At 44.1% G+C, this 21,791-nt stretch overlaps 1 protein-coding gene across 4 annotated transcripts in view; it reads left to right on the forward strand.

Moving 5' to 3' along the window:
• Positions 1-486: 486 nt before the first annotated feature.
• Positions 487-21,791, forward strand: part of LOC143102990 (ATP-citrate synthase) — a 75,686-nt gene continuing 54,381 nt past the window's right edge. For 3 of the 4 annotated variants that reach the window (XM_076266772.1, XM_076266773.1, XM_076266775.1), the window contains exons 1-5: positions 487-625; positions 6,079-6,244; positions 6,958-7,080; positions 18,818-18,880; positions 19,743-19,933. In XM_076266772.1, the coding sequence (XP_076122887.1) occupies positions 6,086-6,244; positions 6,958-7,080; positions 18,818-18,880; positions 19,743-19,933 (536 nt within the window). In that variant the 5' untranslated portion in view covers positions 487-625; positions 6,079-6,085. Of the gene's footprint in view, positions 626-6,078; positions 6,245-6,957; positions 7,081-12,245; positions 12,264-18,817; positions 18,881-19,742; positions 19,934-21,791 lie in introns of those variants that run through there. The other variant, XM_076266774.1, reaches the window with a different exon arrangement.

Below are 21,791 nucleotides of genomic sequence, written 5' to 3' on the forward strand. Positions count from 1 at the left end.
TATCTAATGAGCAAAACACACATTTATCTTGCTATTGATTATAATGATATGAACCATTTTAAAGGTAGGCTATTTTATTATATGTTCCTCTTACTCAACTTATACAACTCCCAACTCTTGAGATTCATAACCGGAAAGAACACACAAGTAACTGCTGTTTTTTTAAGTGTAGTTGGATTAAAATGTGTCCTGAATTAACCAATTTGAAAAATACATTTCTGCCTTTCGAAAGATATGTAAATGGCCACAGGGTGGCAGTAGCGTTACACACTTCAATCGGACCCGTCCCCTGTTTCTCCCATAGGTCGAACCCACCCCCTCCTCTCCGCCTCGGCCTGGTGGTGAGACGTCGCTGCTACCAGTGCCAACGCACAAGGCGTCAATCAGTAGTCTGCTGGGGCGGTCACGTGTGAGGGCCCAGCAGCCAATGGGAAGGCCCAGAGGTTGGGTAATGGTATCGTCAGATGGTGAGGCGAGTTAGGCAGAGCGACACAGATTCAGCTTGAGAGAAGTGGACGGGACAGGCGTGGTGAAGCGAAGGCTACAGTCTGATTGTCTGCAAACTGAATCTCCCAAGTGGCTACACATTTTACATCCATCTCATTCGTAAAGACGTGGTTTAAAGGTAAGCTGTGTTGTAGTGACACGTTTTTTGGACAAACAGTACCGGTAGTAATATAACAACTGTAAATGCAACATGTCAAACAAGCCAGTCAGCCAACCGGCCGCTGCTATAGAGGAAGCTAGCTCGCTAATAGATATGACCATCCCCTTCTCTATGTCTGCCGGCTGCGTCTGATAGCATCCGGATCCCGGATCAGAAGTTAACCAGCTAACTAAGCAGAAAATATCTCGTCACCTCGCCTGTTCACTGCCTGTAGTAGCTAAATAACGAACGAAGGCTCGGCGGTGGTTGCAACTATTGGCGATAGTTGACGTCAATTGTGTTTTTTTTTTTTTTTTTTTTTTTACTTCTGTCTGTAATGTTAGTCTGCGTGTGATCCTAACGTTAGTTAAATCGCTTAGCATTAGTTAGCTAACACAACCTTTGTCTGTGACCAAACTGAACACCGTTCTTCCGTCTACGTGTTCTTTTAGTTTGTAAAAATTCCGTCGCATACTTTGCTATCGGTGGCCTTAAAAGGGAGCCAGTCGAGCGAGCTCGTAGCCGGAGGGGGTGAGTGCTTGGAATGAATAGGTCTCGGATGCGAGTGCAGATAATGGACCCTCGGTTAGTCCCTGAGACGGCCGATAGAACGACACACGCCTAGAGCAAACACCACTTCTCGGTCCATCCTCATTTAACTGTGAGAGACTACGTAGCTTTTGCCATCCCCAAAACTGTAATGTTGTTAGTTGCATGTATCCTTTTTTTCCACCATTCACTAACGTAACGCATCTTTACCGTTTAATTTCCTCCTCAGTTTGACAGATAAGAGTTTCGATGTCCATGCCACGGGTTATTGACGCTCTTCTTAGGAAGAGATAAGATTGCTTGTCGTCACTTACATCTGCAATAAATGATTACTTGGCTCTCGCTGTGTGAATGTCTAAAAGATCTCTTCCCATAAATGCCATCTTATTTTGCCTCCGTTTTTGAGAGTGTGTGTGTGTGCATTTGTGTACATGTGTGTGTGTGTGTGTGTGTGTGTGTGTGTGTTTGCTTGTGAGTGTGTTGGCGAGGGGGAGTGGTGTAGGTGCCTGGCTGGCCTCTTAAACTGATTGATTTCTGTGAGGCTCTGGCGACTTGGCCAACAGGCACTTCTATCATGGACAGGAACAACCTGCCCGCCAGGGTGGGGGGGTGGGGGGTAATATAACAACCTGTCAGCCCGGGTGGGGTGGGAGGGGGCAATATAACAACCTGTCAGCTGTGGGGAGGCGGGGTGCATTTTAACAAGCCGCCAGCCACCCGGAACATCAGCCTGACGGCTCACTTCAGAATTTAAAATGAGATGTGAAGAAAGTGTGTGTGTGTGTTTGTTGGTATGCTTGTGTATATAGGTATTAATACTGTAACACATGCTCTGGGTGTGTGTGTGTGTGTGTGTGTGTGATCACTAGTCAGACCGGTGTGTGTGTGTGTGTGTGATCCCTAGTCAGACTGGTCTGTGTGTGTTTGATCACTAGTCAGACCGGTGTGTGTGTGTGTGTGTGTTTGTTCACTAGTCAGACCGGTGTGTGTGTGTGTTCACTAGTCAGACCGGTGTGTGTGTGTGTGTGTGTGTGTGTGTGTGTGTGTGTGTGTGTGTGTGTTTGTGTTTGTTCACTAGTCAGACCGGTGTGTGTGTGTGTTCACTAGTCAGACCGGTGTGTGTGTGTGTGTGTGTGTGTGTGTGTGTGTTCACTAGTCAGACCTGTGTGTGTGTGTGATCACTACAGTCCTATTGCTATGCAAGTGCATGTTTTTTCCTCTCTCCACTGTTTTAATGCAGCTCAGATCCTGGTGTGATGTCATTATGTGTTTGTTCCGGGATGGTCACCTTGGAGATGGTGTTCAGTCCTGAGTTACATTGTCTTCATTTAGCCGACGCTTTTATCCTGAGTTACAGTAAAATGTACCCATCCGGAGTATGTACTAGATTAGTAAAATGTACCCATCTGCAGTAGGCTCGATCATGGCTCCAGGGTGCTTGTGTTTGAGATGCTCACCATCTAAAATGGTCCCACATGTTTAAAAATGTCAGTGCACGGTGCCGCTGCCTTTCTCCGTTGCATCATCATGTATGAATGGATATAATGGATATGAGTGGATATAACATCATTCATATGTTATTGAACATTTGCGTGGGGTAGCCAAAGACTTCATTAGGCCTTTCATGATGAGTCAACAATAAAAATCTGCTTTGACCAATTTTAATAATTGACCTTGTTGGCTAATCGTTGCAGCCCTACATGCTACCACTATGCTAACCCAGCTCCTTAACCATTACGCTACTACTACATGCTAGCCCAGCTACTTACCCATTATGCTACCATGCTACATGCTAGCCCAGCTTCTTAACCATTACGCTACCACTACATGGTAACCCAGCTCCTTAACCATTACGCTACCACTACATGGTAACCCAGCTCCTTAACCATTACGCTACCACTACATGGTAACCCAGCTCCTTAACCATTACGCTACCACTACATGCTAGCCCAACTACTTACCCATTATGCTACCATGCTACATGCTAGCCCAGCTCCTTAACTATTACGCTACTACTACATGCTAGCCCAGCTCCTTAACCATTACGCTACCACCATTACGCTACCACTACATGCTAACCCAGCTCCTTAACCATTACGCTACCACTACATGCTAGCCCAGCTACTTACCCATTATGCTACCATGCTACATGTTAGCCCAGCTCCTTAACCATTACGCTACTACTACATGCTAGCCTAGTTCCTTAACCATTACGCTACCACTACATGCTAGCCTAGCTCCTTAACCATTACGCTACCACTGCCCTACATACACACACCCACACACACACTACTACATGCTAGCCCAGCTCCTTAACCATTACGCTACCATGCTACATGCTAGCCGAGCTCCTTAACGTTACGCTACCACCTACTACATGCTAGCCCTACTACACTACCACCGCCCTACACACACACACACACACACACACACACACCCGCACACACACTACTACATGTTAGCCCAGCTCCTTAAAGGGGTGGTTCAGGATTTTGGACAGGACCTCATTTCCAAGTAAGCAAGTGTGATATTTATCAGTGGAGACCGTTTTCAACACGTTTCATTCAGTCCTTCTAATTGCAGAGTTCGCAGGTGCTAGGCTAGCGCAAGTCAACGGTATGTGCTAGCCTGCCACTAAAAACAGTCTTACCCACTCCAAAGTACACCCGAGGCAAATAAATTATAACGGCAGACTATCGATGTAAATGTCTGTTTTGATGGTGTTATTTCTAACGTTATTCTATCCTTGCATTTCAACGATCGCATTACATTTTGAGGGACTAGTTTCTTAGCAGCAGCGGAATTATACTTGCTCCGGTTAGTAGTACTGCGCCGAAAAGTAAACAGTAAAGCGCACTCCAATGGGGATACCTAGTAGTAGCCTTGGTAATATCAGTCCGCCGCTGAGATGCAAAATGACTACTACCAACTTCAGGGATCAAAGTATAACTATTGCAACGCGATAACACTATTCTATCAACACAGACATTTACATCGATTGTCTGGAATTTGCCTCGGGTGTACTTTGGAGTGGGTAAGACTTTCTTAAGTGGCAGGCTAGCACATACCGTTGACTTGCGCTATCCTAGCACCTGCGAACTCTGCAATAAGAAGGACTGGATGAAACGTGTTGAAAACGGTCTCCACTGATAAATATCACACTTGCTTACTTGGAAATGAGGTCTTATGTCCAAAATCCTGAACCACCCCTTTAACACTTTGAATGCCAAAAACGCAATATTGTATTTTTTGTTCCCATTTGTTGAGTCCCAAAAACGCAATATTGCGTTTTTAGCTTTTTTTATTACGAAAATAGACACTCTAACACACCTTATGTGCGATTTTGGGAACTCTATGATGAATAGAACTGAAATGGATGAAGATCAAAAACTCATGAAAACGCACAATCTGGACATTTTATCTAGACATTTTATCATAACTCGGCTTTTGATAGTTGCCGCTTTGGGTCGAATCAGTGGTGCATGCACGTCGGGTCAAAACCAGGCCATTTTCGTGGGTTTATCACTAGGTCGCAGTCTCGCCAGGTCTTGCTAGGTCACTTCCAGGAAACTTAACAGGCAACACTTATAAAAAAAACGGATTTTGATGAAAACTAGCCACTGTTTAGCTTGGGATTTCTCAGGAACAGAGGCATGTAGAAATAAACGGTTTGTACCCACTGAGAGCTTAAAGTCTCACCCTTCAAATGCCATAGTATGTGTCCATAGCTATAACACAGAATACGCTGTGGCTCTACAGAAATCGTCAACAATTATCAGTGGCCAAGAAAGGACATGGAAGATCTGTTTTTTGACAATCTGATATCAGACCATGTCTCTGTCAACCTTAAGTCCTTTCAGTACACACTCACACACACATATGTCGTCTTTTGCAGACCTCACAGTGCAGTCAGAAAAGCATTCAAATGACTCACACATGCAGCACCATGACCTGTCCCTCCAAAACCAAGGCCAAAAATGGAACACAGAAAGATACACACTCTCTCTCAAGGCCAAAAATGGAACACAGAAAGATGCAGACACTCTCATTTTCTCCCTGTCTGAGACAATAGGGGCTCTGATTGGAGTGTGTTGGTGAGGATCTCTGAAGTCTGTGTGTGTGTGTGTTGGAGGTGTTCTTAATCGCCACATGCTGGAGAACAGGAGAATAATCAGGGCCATTGTCATGACGACAGTAGGTGGGGCAGGTGTCTGTATGTTTTTTAAAGTTGCTTTCTAGCACACAGCCAAAGCAAGGAGTGTGTGAGTGTGTCTGTGTGTGAGTGTGTCTGTGTGTGTGTGTGTCTGTGTGTTGCTTTGGCTGTATGCACGCGCACACACACACATACACACACCCCTTGATTTTGGTGTGTGTGTGTGTGTGTGTGTGTGTGTGTGTGCATACAGCCAAACAAGGAGTCTGTGTGTGTCACACAAAAAGCAAGGAGTGTGTCTGTGTGTGTCACAAAAAGCAAGGGGTGTGTGTTTCTTTGTATGTGTGTGTCACAAAGCAAGGTGTGTGTGTGTGTCACACAAAAAGCAAGGAGTGTGTGTGTGTCTTTGTATGTGTGTGTCACAAAGCAAGGTGTGTGTGTGTCACACAAAAAGCAAGGTGTGTGTGTGCATGCAACCATAACACCAAATGCGTCATGCAGGTCCCTGGAGTCTCAATTAACAGAGTTAATAAAGTTAGTTTCCCATCTGTTAAACCACACAACACAGAGAGTGTGTGTGTGTGTGAGAGAAACAGAGAGACTCACTCGATTGATTCTGTTTCCTGCGCCAGAAGCAAAAGGAGCTGCTCTCTAGTGGTCATTAGTAACAGCCTGGATATGTGTGTGTGTGTGTGCGTGCCTTATAATAAATGTGTGTGTGTGTGTGTAGGTCTATCATGTCTGCCAAAGCGATCTCGGAGCAGACAGGGAAGGAGTTCCTGTACAAACACATCTGCACCTCTGCGGCTGTCCAGAACCGCTTCCGCTACGCACGCGTCACCGCGGAAACCGACTGGGACCGCCTCGTGCAAGACCACCCCTGGCTCCTGAGCGAGGTACAGCCTGACTTCTGACCACACACACACACACACACACACAGAGTGCTCAGCTCTGGTACGACTGCCCTTGTTCTGGGCCGCTCACATCACATCACACACACACACACACACACACACACACACACACACTGTTGTGGCCAGCTCATTCCCAGACCGCAACAGCCAAGATTCAAGACAACAACTGGACACAGAACACCGTGCATTTATCATCATTTATTTTAAACTAAAGGCTCATTTATATTGAACTAAAGGCTCATTTATATTGAACTAAAGGGTCATTTATTTTAAACTAAAGGCTCATTTATATTGAACTAAAGGGTCATTTATATTGAACTAAAGGGTCATTTATATTGAACTAAAGGGTCATTTATATTGAACTAAAGGGTCATTTATTTTAAACTAAAGGGTCATTTATATTGAACTAAAGGGTCATTTATTTTAAACTAAAGGCTCATTTATTTTAAACTAAAGGCTCATTTATATTGAACTAAAGGGTCATTTATTTTAAACTAAAGGCTCATTTATTTAAAAAAAGCAAGAATATGTTACCAAACAGAACGTGTCTATAATTGATAATTAAATGGGATTGAGATGGCTCTCAAATGTAAGTGTTTCACGCCTCACTTTGCTTCCTGACACACACACACACACACTCTGGTTTGGCTCTGGGCTAAGTGTTGATTGGCTGCTGTAATTGTGCCCCTCTGCAGCGATTGGTTGTGAAGCCGGACCAGCTGATCAAGCGTAGAGGGAAGCTCGGCCTGGTGGGCGTCGGCTTGGACCTGCAGGGCGTCCGTGATTGGCTGAAGCCACGACTGATGAGGGAGACCACAGTGAGTTTAACCATACACGTACACGTACACACACACCATACACACACACACACACACACCATGACTGATGAGGGAGACCACAGTGAGTTTAACCGTACACGTACACACACACACACACACCATACACACACACACACACTAGGGTTGTCACGATTCTCCAAATCCTCGATTCGATGTAATTTTCGATTTTAAAGTCACGATTCGATTCGATTTTCGATCTTTTTTAAATATTACTATTAATGCATTCCTTATATGTTATTTACTCTTTTTGGCCTTTTCTTTTTCGGGGGGCTCTTATTTTGAAACCGTTCCAACCGCGAGGTTGTAATGTAAATATAACTAACTTTAGGCTAAAACAGAGACGTGAACATAGTAAAATGAAACAACACAGAATGTTAATTTGATTGTTTCAGCACACTCCGAAGAGACCCAAGGTTAGTGTTCATGGAATATGTACTTATAAATGTGCATTTTAAGCCTTAAAGTGACTTTGGACTGTATTTTTTTACAGTCCATCTTTCACTTGCTAAGTTGAGTAGGCTAAGTTAGTTTTAATTGACGTGAATGAACGAATACTTCCACACTGGTGATTTCAAAGTAGCAAGAGGGGCTTTGATTTCGGTAGGTTGATGTGTAGGCATATATATTAACTGGCTGCAGCCTAAAATTAGAGGAGTGTTGACGCTGCAGTTCAGCACGTGCATGTGTGTTTGTGCGTCTTGGCATACATGGTGGACGTGACATTGGGGGTGTGGCTGCATCGTCGATTCTACTTTTAAATTCGAAGTTCGAGATTGAGATGTAATTTCGATCGATTTCTAAATAAAATCGAAATCGTGACACACACACCATGACTGATGAGGGAGACCACAGTGAGTTTAACCATACACGTACACACACACCATACATACACACACCATACACACACACACACACACCATACACACACACACACACACACACCATGACTGATGAGGGAGACCACAGTGAGTTTAACCATACACGTACACAGTTTAGATACTTTATTCAATTCCACATTACAAGTAAATTTTCATTAGGAATCAAATGTTTTGAATGATCAAACAGATTTAACCACATCAACACATTGTTATGTATGACAATACAATCTCAGGGGTACAAAAAACATCTCCTTTTCCAAATTAACATGCTTCCTATAATGGCTGAAATTGAGCAGTACTTTACCAACTGCTTGGCTCTTGTTTTCAATAGCCCCCCAATACAAAGTCCCCGGGTCGCCAGCCTGTGTACATGACCTAGACTACCAAACACTAGCACAATAAGCTGGCATCTGTAGCCAAGGTTTTCGATGGTAGATATTAATGATTGATATTTTACAGTCTTAGAAAGGTAAGAGTCCTCCATAAACGGATCAAATGCACATGCTACTTCAAATAGCTTAACTGTTCTGGAATGCTGAGATATGACAACAATATCTGGTGTATTTGGTATTCCTACAAAAGTGTTTGCAGGTGAGTTAAACCAATCAGACTGTACAGTAGTGTTTTTATAGAGCTTTTCATCAGCCACACAGGGAATCTGAGCAGCAATGAGATCCACAGACTGTTGTGTCTGGCAATATACAGTCCTTTAAGTGATGTGCAACTGTTCATAATGTGGGCTACTGACTCCAGGTGTTGAGGGGGGTCATGCAGCATGCAGAGGGGTGAATGGATGGAAGGAAACCACAGTGAAAGGTTGTATTTGGTGGGAAGAACCTGTAGACGTGCTTTTATACAGAAAATAAAGATCTCCTCACTGATGTTGGCATTGCTATAGATGGTGTGTGATGCAGAGTGGTCCGCAAAGGGCAGTTTGGCCAACTTTCCCTGTAGCTTTAGACTAGACCAGTACTCCATATTTTGAGCTCTCTGAATAGACAGGAGAGTCTGCCTGGATGTTCTAGGCTGGAGCAGGTGAACAATGCTGTTATGGTGCAGCCTGGCTTCCACAACAACAGATGGATCCTCCACAACTGCATCAGAGACCTCCACAGGTTGGAGATGGGAAGTCCACTTCAATTCAGTGCCTGTTCTATGGCATAGGTAATTTAGGTCTGGCCAGTCAGATGACACGCCAAAACCCTGTGCTTGTCCATCAAGCTTTCCGTTGGGCTTTCTTTTAAAGCCCAGGAAGTTGTCATCCCCACTGCATGCAACACGTACTACTTGAGGCTTCAGAGGCCTCAAGTAGTACGTGTTGGCAACAATACCTCAAGCAGCATCACACTGAGCACAGGGGCCCCCCAAGGCTGCGTGCTCAGTCCGCTGCTCTTCACCCTGCTGACACATGACTGCACTGCAACCTACAGCAACAATCACATAGTGAAATTTGCTGACGACACAACTCTGGTGGGTCTCATCACCAAGGGCGACGAGACTCAATACAGGTTGGAGGTCGACCATCTGACCACGTGGTGCAGGGACAACAACCTCCTGCTCAACGTCAGCAAGACCAAAGAGATTGTTGTTGACTTCCGGAGAGGTCACACCCAACACCTGCCACTGACCATCGACGGTGCTGTGGTGGAGAGAGCGAGCAGCACCAAATTCCTGGGGGTGCACATCAGTGAAGACCTCTCCTGGACCACCAACACAGCATCACTGGCGAAGAGAGCTCAGCGCCGCCTGTACTTCCTGCGGAAACTCAGGCGAGCAAGTGCTCCACCAGCCATCATGACCACATTCTACCGAGGCACCATTGAGAGCATCCTCTCCAGCTGTATCGCTGTGTGGGGCGGAAGCTGCACTGAATACAACAGGAAAGCCCTGCAGCGCATAGTGAACACAGCTGGAAGGATTATTGGTGCTTCACTCCCCTCCCTGAAGGACATTTACACCACCCAACTCACCCGCAAGGCGACCAAAATTGTGAGTGATGCAAGTCACCCCGCTCACAATCTGTTTGATCTACTGCCCTCTGGGAAGAGGTACAGAAGCCTGCGCTCCCGCACTACCAGACTCACCAACAGCTTCATACACCAAGCTGTTAGGATGCTGAACTCTCTCCCTCCTCTCCCCCCTCCACCCTCAGCTACATAACATCCTGGACATTGGACCCACAATGGCCGCCTGCACCACTCCACTTGCACACTTGTACACTTTGCAACTTGTTGCTGTTGTCCTGAAAACACAACACTTCTGCTGCTCTTACATAACTTGCACCACTATGCCACTTTATTTCTTACTTAGGTCAAACAGAACTACCTCAGCCTCTTATTGGCCTGACTTTGCACTAGTATTTTATTTTATTGACTGTCTATGCACAATTTCAACCAAATTTTGCTGCTCTTATTTTTTCATTATATGTGCCCTCTTATTTACTTATTTACTTACTTTTTTGTTTACTTGAATGTTATGTTTGTCTGTGGACTTAAAATTGGTAAAATATGTCTTGTCTCCACCGTGGGATAGTGAGAAACGTAATTTCGATCTCTTTGTATGTCTGGAACATGTGAAGAAATTGACAATAAAGCTGACTTTGACTTTGACTTTGACTTTGATGCATGTAGCACTTTCCGTCTCTTAAAATCCAGCATTAAGGATGCACACACGCCATACATGTACACACACACACTCACACTCACACACACACACACACACACACACACACACACCACGACTGATGAGGGAGACCACAGTGAGTTTAACCATACATGTACACACTAGGGGTGTAACGGTACACAGAAGTCACGGTTCGGTTCATACCTCGGTTCGGACATCACGGTTCGGTACTAGTTCGGTACAATGGAGGGAAAAGCAAAACAAAAATGCATAAAGCATTTTTTTTTTGTACATGTCTCAGGCTGTACCACCTAGTGTCATACAGTCTCTTCCCTGAGCTATCTGCAACAGCCTGAAGTGTGTAAGATGTAGGCTAAACAGTACAATAAGTACCCAGACTCCATCTGTAACTTGTAAACAAAATAAGACAATCAGCTATAAAACTGAAAATAGGCCTACAGCATCTCTTATTTCTGAAAGTGCAAATTACATAGAAAAATTATTTTTAAAAATCCACTTAAGCAAGACCTTCAACATCTGTGTTTAGTTGTATATGGAAGGGTCTACAATTTGCCTCAATATTTTTCATTGTGTGTAAAGTAATAATCTAGCCTACTAACTGTGAAAATATCACACTATTTTGCCTTTTTAAAAAAATCGAAATTGTACTTTTCATTTCATAAACAGACTACAACTAGAAGTCACGTGACTTTGCCCTTTGACGTTAACTCACCGTAGAATGGTTTGTTTATTAGCCTGGTTAGCGTTGTCACTTTATTTTACTGTCTATGCACTTAACACTACCAGCTCCTCATGTGAGAAGTTACAAGTTTCCCCAACATAAAGGTAATTACCACGCGATTTACATAGCTTTCTGTCATTACGAAATCATTTAATTTAAGCCATAGGTTTTGGCCCTATTTGTATGTGTATCCAAAGGCTGCTGAAGCGCAGGGGAAGTTTTTTTCCCCTCGTTTCAGTGATTGGTAGCCTACATCATCTGGGTGATTGCTTCGAATATGTGTAGCATTTTTTCCACTCACATACCTTACTGCTGAACAACGCCGACACACAGTTTCATCTTATCCACCACTCTTTCGCCTGTACTAACGTTAATGTAACTTAAGTTCTCAAACTTGCGATCTTAAAGAGACCAGCGGATCCTCTAACTCTTGGGGTCTAACCTTAGTGCTGCTAATGACTGACGGACTCGACCGACGACCTGACAAAAAAAAAACATAGGCGCCAATCAGAGCTTCAGAGCTAAGGCGAGGCTACAGATTAGCGTTAGGTGTCGCTAAAGAACTCCCGTAACTCTCGCTACTTAACAGTAATTGCGCATGACATTAATTAATCCGCACAAGAGTTTTATGTATTTTTATACCGTGTATTCTCCGTGTAAATTCATGCACCGAACCGTGACGCCCGTACCGTTTCGGTTCAATATGAATACATGAACCGTTACACCCTTAGTACACACACACACACCACGACTGATGAGGGAGACCACAGTGAGTTTAACCATACACGTACACACACACACACACACACACACCACACACACACACACCATGACTGATGAGGGAGACCACAGTGAGTTTAACCATACACGTACACACACACACACACACACACACACCACGACTGATGAGGGAGACCACAGTGAGTTTGCAACAAACTATGCACACACAAAGCATACACAGATACACCATAGACACACACACATAAGCACGCCATACACGCACAGATGCACCCCCCCATATGCACAGACAAGCCATACACGCACCACACACATGCACACAAACCCCTAACCTAATAGAAAACACCCCCTCTTAAAATGAACATAATATAAAACACCCCGTCTTCAGATTAACCTGATACAAAACACCCCGTCTTCAGATTAACCTGATACAAAACACCCTGTCTTCAGATTAACCTGATACAAAACACCCTGTCTTCAGATTAACCTGATACAAAACACCCTGTCTTCAGATTAACCTGATACAAAACACCCTGTCTTCAGATTAACTTGATAAAGTTCCTCAGAGTTTTTCCTTGATAAAACACATCCTCTTCAGAATTTTTCCTTATCTTGTTTAATGCTCTACTTCCCTTTCTGACAGTTTAGTGTAGCGTTGGCCCGATGGACAATGTCTTCTCTCTTTGTGTGTGTGTGTGTGTGTGTGTGTGTGTGTGTGTGTGTGTGTGTGTGTGTGTAAAAGTGATTCACCCAATGCAGTGTTAAGAGCCAATGGACAGTGTCACCAACATCCTGATGTTATGCCACCATCATGATGCTACGCCCACACACTGCCAAACACACACTAATTCTATAAACCCTGCTTTAACCCTCTAACTGCCCAAGTCGCAATATTGCAACAACCGTCATTACTGAATAAAACAGACGATAGACCCGAGTACAGTGTCAAATCTCATTTGTACTCTTTAACACTAGATGGCAGACATCCAGAGCTTCGATTCAAGCTCAGAATTGCTTGTGAAAGTTTTCAGGAAGTATGCGAGAAACACACGAAGATGATGTGCATTTCCTCCATAACGCGGAAGTGAAGCGAGCCATAGTTTTGCACAAATAGAACGTGTGATGAAGTCTTGGGTCTGTTATTCACCTATTCTGATTCTGAAGAAGAATATGATCGATCGTCTATTGACAGTGATGGTCACGGTGCGTCTTTGCAACAGTTTCCACTTAGCCTTAGCGTTGCACCGTGTATCAATACTAGAACAGTGTCACGATGCCTTCACGCAAAAAACGATACGATTTCCGACGTTTTTAGAATCGATACTTTATTAAAATAATAACGTTCTGTGTCTGTGTGGACTGCTCCCACTCTCCATGCTCCTTGCACGCATTTAGGCAAGTGGGCGTGTCAAGCAGGCATCTCTGAGTGAGTGAGTGCTCAGCCAACGCCAACATAGTTCTTTGCCGACAGTCCTCGGCTTGTGGATAAAACAAAAGGTGACGTGAAATCTGGAACTATTTCGGATACATCGCGGATAGTGAAGGCAAGCCATCAGGTACACAAGTTCATCTCTTCAGTTTTAGTTTAGCCTAAGTGAAACGAGTGGTTTTCTGGGATAAACCAAACCTTCCTCCTTTAGTGAATTTTGACGAGACATAACGACCTAACTTGATCATAGTGTGCTAACGTGATGAAAGCGCAATGGTCACGCTAGTATATTATTACCATAACTTGCAAACAATCTAATTAATATTCGGTCAGTACTACTGGTAATGTTTGTCATGGCAGGTAGACTGCAATTTGTTCAATAATTATTGCTCAGATGTAGGATAGGCTACCCGAAATGCGCTAATTAAAGCCCACAGCATATAATACCACCGAAGCGTGTTGAGTCCTAATAATAATAGCGGCTTATTGTTACGTGGTAGCAAATGTTACCAAAGAAATAGACGTAATGTAGGAATGCACACAAATATATTGCTCGGCCCAGCGAAGGCTGGCAATGTGGAATATTCCGCTGACTGGTGTAAAGTGTTGAGATTATTTGCCTGTCCATTTTTTTAATGTGGATTTCATACGGGACATATCCCAACCCTAGTCCAGTGTCACAGTTGACAGTTTGTGCCCTGTGATTGGTCGTGTCACACTGGGAGACAGTTGGTGGCGATTCATTACAAAAGAGACCCCTCCCTCCCAATGATGTATTGTTTTTCATGTTATAGTTGTTCTAGTATGAGGTGTAGACGCTGCTGTTCTTAAGCTTTAAGGAGCCATAGGTTTAGCAGCTGCTGTTGTTAAGCTTTAAGGAGCCATAGGTTTAGCAGCTGCTGTTATTAATCTTTAAGGAGCCATAGGTTTAGCAGCTGCTGTTATTAAAGGGACACCAGGCAACGTTTTCGTGTTAATTAATCATCTTCGTAAGTCGGTATATGGTTAAATGACTCATTACGGGGCGAATGAAGGCTCTCTCGCCCGCCCCTACTGGCTGTAGGAAGAATATCCCACTTGCAAGTTCGGTGTATCCTACCCGCCGACCGAAGCAGTATCAGTTTTACAGCACGGAGGCAGGCTAACAAAACGCTAGAGATTGTTGAAAACGTGTGTATAATGGCAGAGCCGGCGAAGAAGCAGCGAAAACCCTTGACGGAAGACGCAAAGAAAAGGAAAAGAGCTTCAGACCGAGCGAGGGAGAGTTTCGTAGAGAAAAAGCATCAGGCTTGTCTGGTGTCCCTTTAATCTTTAAGGAGCCATAGGTTTAGCAGCTGCTGTTATTAAGCTTTAAGGAGCCATAGGTTTAGCAGCTGCTGTTATTAAGCTTTAAGGAGCCATAGGTTTAGCAGCTGCTGTTATTAATCTTTAAGGAGCCATAGGTTTAGCGGCAACCCTAACAGTGACGCCGTAGAGAACCCTAACAGTGACGCCGTAGAGAACCCTAACATTGACGCCGTAGAGAACCCTAACAGTGACGCCGTAGCCCCCCAGAGAACCCTAACAGTGACGCCGTAGAGAACCCTAACAGTGACGCCGCAGAGAACCCTAACAGTGACGCCGTAGAGAACCCTAACAGTGACGCCGTAGAGAACCCTAACAGTGACGCCGTAGAGAACCCTAACAGTGACGCCGTAGCCCCCCAGAGAACCCTAACAGTGACGCCGCAGAGAACCCTAACAGTGACGCCGTAGAGAACCCTAACAGTGACGCCGCAGAGAACCCTAACAGTGACGCCGCAGCCCCCCAGAGGCCTATGCAGCACCGTGCACCCCTCCAAGCCCTACGCTGTCACCTGACGCCACGCCACGCATTTCACCCCTCAAGCCCTACGCTGTCGCCTGACGCCACGCAACACATTTCACCCCTCCAAGCCCTACGCTGTCACCTGACACCACGCCACGCATTTCACCCCTCCAAGCCCTACGCTGTCACCTGACGCCACGCCACGCATTTCACCCCTCCAAGCCCTACGCTGTCACCTGACACCACGCCACGCATTTCACCCCTCCAAGCCCTACGCTGTCACCTGACGCCACGCCACGCATTTCACCCCTCCAAGCCCTACGCCAGCCATTACCAAATGGCGGACCGCGGTCCGAGTCCGGACCGTGACGTGATCCTATCCGGACCCAGACCATAATAGCCTAATTTAGATTTTCACGTAAGATTTCAAAGCTGCGCTAAATGTTTCATTGGTTAGGATAACAGCATTTACTTCAGGAGCTTCAGGAACCATCATTTCGCTTGCTGCTACTCAGCCAGTGAAATCTGTGAATTCTGATAAAGTCGAGTCAGTGAGTAAAGTAGCCTACTATGGAAAAGAGACTGATGACTGAACGAGCGAGGAGAGGAGAAGGGACGAGAAACAATCAGATGGATGTCGAAGTTAACGATAAGTAAGTTATTTTCAAATCATCGATTGCTCAAAGAGGAGAAAGCTAGACAGCGAGAACAGAGCTTTATATAACGATACGGGGGCAATACCACGCAAAACTGTCATGTCCGTAACGCCAACTAAATATGGATGTGACAGTTTTGCGCGGAATTGCCCTGGACCTCTTCTATATATTCTGAGACAGGCGATTTTAAGCGCCAATTTGAAGCACCTCAACTAGACAAAGCATATATTTTGAGCAAGCATAGGGTAGGCTAGGCCCATTCAACAGTGAACTGAGACCACGGAATATTTTACGATTTAAGAAGGCAATATGATTGATCCACCACAATCTAGTTAAGCCTACATGCATTCACTGCCCAACAACGTGATATTCCTGGGTTTCCAGGATTTCGGGTCAACATAAAAAAAACTAAAAAAATTTAATTAAACTTGCTGATTAATGGGTTCCAGGAACCAGCTGTGGAATATCCATCCTTGTCTCAGCTCAAATTTTATTTTAAGTTCACGTTAAGATCTTAAAAATAGCCAAGGCTAGGCCTACTCTTATCTTGCCTTATTTCTCCTCATTTCGAATGTTGCCTTTTAGGCTACTTATTTTATTTCACATTAAACATTAGGCCTAGGCCTACAATCTTCTATTACTTGAATTTCCCCTTGGGGATCAATAAAGTATCTATCTATCTATCTATCTATCTATTTACAACTAGGCTCCATCCATCCATCCTAATATTATACATACATACATATACATAGCCTAAACACGCACGTTAAACATTATGATGCTCCGGACCTTTGCTTGAGGAAATTTTCCGTAACTGGACCTCGCTGAAGATTAATTGAATACCCCTGCCCTACGCTGTCACCTGACGCCACGCATTTCACCCCTCCAAGCCCTACGCTGTAGCCTGACGCCACGCATTTCACCCCTCCAAGCCCTACGCTGTAGCCTGACGCCACACCACACATTTCACCCCTCCAAGCCCTACGCTGTCACCTGACGCCACACATTTCACTCCTCCAAGCCCTGCACTGTAGCCTGACGCCACACATTTCACCCCTCCAAGCCCTACGCTGTCACCTGACGCCACGCCATGCATTTCACCCCTCCGAGCTCTACGCTGTTGCCTGATGCCACGCCACGCATTTCACCCCTCAAAGACGTGCATTAGGGTGGTTCACAATATAATGGTATAAGTAAAAGTTTTCCAAATTTTGCCAGATCGCATTTTGCCTTGTTCCTATTGACATTTTGAACATCTGTACCAAAAATTGAGCCAATAGGACGCTAGTAAAGGGTGGCACACTTTTTCACAATTGCTCAACATAAGAATGCATAACTTTCGCAGGAACCAGAAACATGAACAAAATAAAAGATAAGTATGGTCATTAATAATCTCTCCCTGTACTTATACTAAATGAGTAAGAACATTAGAACAGTTCAAACACTATTCGCTGTATGATGACTTTGTTCTTTTTGATACTTTATCTCCTGGTGCACAACGAGGAGCAAAAATTGCTTTTGGTCTTCGTTTTGCACAGATTGTCGACAGCGTTTAATAAGGGCAATGCCTCTCTTTGCGCTGTCGTTGATGACCTTCAAGGAACTTTTTGACGCAGATTTGCATCTGTGAGAATGGACCTCACATCATCAGGGTTACTTCTGCCATCCATTTGGCCTTTAGTAAGAACCTCAAAGAAGTGGATTGAGCAGCGAGTGACGAGGCCAGAGATGGTAGCTGTACTGCTCTTGTGGAAGAAAGACTTGGCATCAAGTCTTTGAGCATCTTCCCAGGGCGTCTTTCAAGATTTCTCAGCATTGTCTCTTTTTCTTCAACATCAACACAACAACAACAGCAACAGGTTACATTTATTTAGCGCTTTTCTCAACACTCAAAGCGCTTCACAGGGAAGGGGGGACCTCACTAACCACCACCAATGGTGGTGAGCTGAGCATCAAAAAATGCCAGGGCGACGAGTTCTTCTGACAGATACCACAAATGTCATCCAATGCTCTTCAATGCAGCATCTGCAATGGTTTTATCCGGATACCAATACATCATGTATTGTGTGTGGGTCAATATTGTGAAAAAGTGTGCCACCCCTAAACGTGCAGCAATTGACATTTTTGGTACAGATGCTTACAATGCCAATTGGAACAAGACAAAACGCGATCTGGCAAAATTTGGTGAAAATTTATTTTGTGAACCACCCTAACGTGCATTTCCAAAACATTGTAACTTCGCATCGAGGTGACTGTTGATAACCCGTGTGCTTCAGCAGCCTATTGTTGGTAGTACCAACGTGCTAGTTCGTGGACCGAAACTTTGCAAATAAACTGATATATTTTTAGTTACTATGATGGGGTTATCCGATTGTATTGTCTCTGTGTCAGTTACTTTTACATTTATTACATATTACATTCATTACATATTACATTTGTGTTATTATTAGGTATTAGATGCATTTATTACATTTTGTGTTATTAGATATTAATTATTATTATTAATTATTACATATTACATTTGTTTTATTATTCGGTATTCGATGCATTCATTTATGCTTTTATCAAAAGCGACTTACAGCAAGAGAATAACATTCTAGAATAACAGCAAGAGAATAACATTCCAGAATAACAGCAAGAGAATAACATTCTGCTTTTTAAAGTGATTCACCAAGTGTCACAGTGAGAAATGTGCATGTGTGCGTACATTTATTTGTTTATGTGTGTGTTTAATCTGTAAGCCTTATCATACATGTGTGGTTGATTTGACTGATCTTTTTATCTTGTCTGGTTGTGTGTGTGATTTGACCGACCTTCTCTCTCTGTGTGTGTGTGTGTGTGTTAGATTGGAAAGGCAAAGGGAATCCTGAAGAACTTCCTCATTGAGCCGTTCGTGCCTCATAAGCAGGTAAAGTGCATTTTTTTGTATTATTGATGAGCTGCTGTGTGTGTGTGTGTGTGTGTGTGTGTGTGTGTGTGATTGTGATTGTGATTGTGATTGTGATTGCTATGTAGATGTTATAGCAGTTGATGACTGCAAAGGGACATTTTTAAAGCGATGGTTCGGAGTAATTTTACCCTAGGGTCCTTTGCACCATGACCCTGAGCCAAACACCCTCCCAGAACCTGTTTTCCCTTGGTTGAAACCTGGTCGAGTATCGCTGTCAGAAACTAATGAGTTTCTGCAGTCGTAATGGTACCAACTTTTATCTCGTAAATTACCCAACTAATAATGCCCTGAATGGTATGAAACTTCTACAATAGTACAACTATGTTCTTTACTCATAAAACGAGTAACGTCGACGCAGCGGTATAGTAGCATCCATCAGGCAAGTGTTATTTAAATAAACTCCTGGTGTATTTGCAAACTTTTCAATGCCTCGTTTTATGAGTAAAGAACATAGTTGTACTACTGTAGAAGTTTCGTACCATTCAGGGCATTATTAGTGGGGTAATTTACGAGATAAAGTTAGTACCATTACGACTGCAGAAACTCATTTCTGACAGCGCTACTCGACCAGGGTTCGACCAAGGGAAAACAGGTTCTGGGAGGGTGTTTGGCTCGGGGTCATGGTGAAAAGGACCCTAGGGTGAAATTACTCCGAAAAATCGCTTTAAGGTTTTTGGGTAGGCTGCTGGAAAACTGTAAGGAGACCTCATGTTCTGTCTTCGTGTGTGTAGGAAACCTCTCATGTTCTGTCTTTGTGTGTGTGTGTGTGTGTGTGTGTGTGTGTGTGTGTGTGTGTGTGTGTGTGTGTGTGTGTGTGTAGGATGAGGAGTTCTACGTGTGCATCTACGCGGCGCGGGAGGGGGACTGGGTTTTGTTTCATCATGAAGGTGGGGTTGATGTGGGCGACGTGGACGCCAAAGCTCAGAAGCTGCTGGTTGCCGTGGACGACAAGCTCACTGAGGAAATGGTCACACAACAGCTGCTGTCACATGTCCCTCAGAGTAGAAAAGAGTAAGTGTGTGTGTGTGTTTATGTTTATTAATAAGCTGTGTGTTGGCGCCTTTAATCTGTGTGTGCCAATGTGGACATCTGTCTGTAACGTGTGTGTGTGCATGCGCTTGCGCGTCGCCCTTGAGCCTGCGACTAGGAGCCCTCGGACCTCTGCTTTTCCAGCTATTTATTTATTTATTTATTTATTTATTTATTTATTTCCATTGCTTACTTACACTCTTGAATGCAGCATTATCTTCTTGATGGATTATCATTGTTTTGACATCACTAAATTAGTGCTGGGCGATATAGACCGAAATTCCTATCCCTGTTTTTTTTTCTGCTGAATGCCAATATATGATTTATAAACCCAATATATCAACTACAGGATTTCCGGTGGCACAGGAAACAACATTTAGCTTATGGTAACTCGCTTGAGGACAAAAAAAAAATAGTTTTAAAGTCAACATTTTGTAGAGCATTACGTTAAAGTCTGATTCATTTTAATTTCAAAGTATCTGTGTTTTTTAACGTTTCAACCACTAGTCTCTTGGAAAAGATTGAAAGGGTCTATTCCGGTATTTTATTATTATTGTATTATTTATTATTTTTATTACTGGTATTTTCTCCTAAATGGGTTAAATGTTCAGTTGAACACCAGACCGCTTCTCAAATCTCAACGGAGAGTGGGTCTGGAAAGCCTTAAAGTGTAACTCCAGAGTAAAAACAGCTATAGTTAGTAGTAGTTTACAACCTAGGGTCCGTTTACGCTAGTTTACAACCTAGGGTCATTTACGGTAGTTTACAACCTAGGGTCCGTTGACGCTAGTTTACAACCGAGGGTCATTCAACCTAGGGTCCGTTTACGCTAGTTTACAACCTAGGGTCATTTTTCGGTAGTTTACAACCTATGCTCTATCTATCTAATTTCCATCACGGGATCAAAAGAGTATATATACCTATACTATTTACAGCAATTTACAACCTAGGGTCCATTTACGGAAGTTTACAACCTAGGATCTTTTTCGGTAGTTTACAACCCATGGTCTATTTATGCTAGTTTACAACCTAGGGTCTATGCTAGTTAACAACTTTTGATTGAAAGCAAAATTACGATAATTGGTGGCGTTTTGAGCAAGACCGTTTATTTGCGTTATCACTGAATGGGCTTACAGTGATGCTAACAGGGCAAGGTGCCACATCACTATTTTATACCACTGACAATGCTCAACATATAATTACCCTTCTGTGGTAGTGTGGTGAGGGTTTTCTCAGACAAACCGAAGTATTGTAAACTTTGAAAGTGTACAGAGACCTGTATCTGGAAGAAAATTTCATGACTTCCTGGTCCGGTGTCGTCAAATCAGCGGGTGCGTTGGATGGAATCAGCGCTGTACAGATCTGGCTAAACGTGAGGCATGTTTGATCTGTGCATCGCTGGCTACACGTGAGGCATGTTTGATCGGTGTAGCGCTGTGCGAATCTGGCTACACGTGAGGCATGTTTGATCTGTGTAGCGCTGTGCGGATCTGCCTGTGCAGATGAGGCATGTTTGATCTGTGCAGTACTGTGTGGAGAGGCATGTTTGATCTGTGCAGTGCTGTGTGGAGAGGCATGTGTGATCTGTGCAGTGCTGCGGTAGAGCTGCTGCTTTGTATTCTCGCCGACTTTCCTGTATGTAGCTCCCTCATCGATGCTGTGGATGCCACCTCGCACTTGCACCACACCTCGCCAAAACGGGTCCAGCCACTCCGACAATTCCTCCAATCATCATGCAGAAGCCCAGCGCCCTGGCCAGTTCCTCCAATCATCATGCAGAAGCCCAGCGCCCTGGCCAGCCCACTGCCCCATTCACTCCCAGAGAGGAAATTGCATTTTT

This window comes from Alosa pseudoharengus, unplaced genomic scaffold (assembly GCF_046254945.1).
Source record: "Alosa pseudoharengus isolate Yale_2024_CS ecotype anadromous, Long Island Sound unplaced genomic scaffold, YU_APseudo_1.1 YU_APseudo_1.1_scf_4, whole genome shotgun sequence".
Lineage (NCBI taxonomy): Eukaryota > Metazoa > Chordata > Actinopteri > Clupeiformes > Clupeidae > Alosa > Alosa pseudoharengus.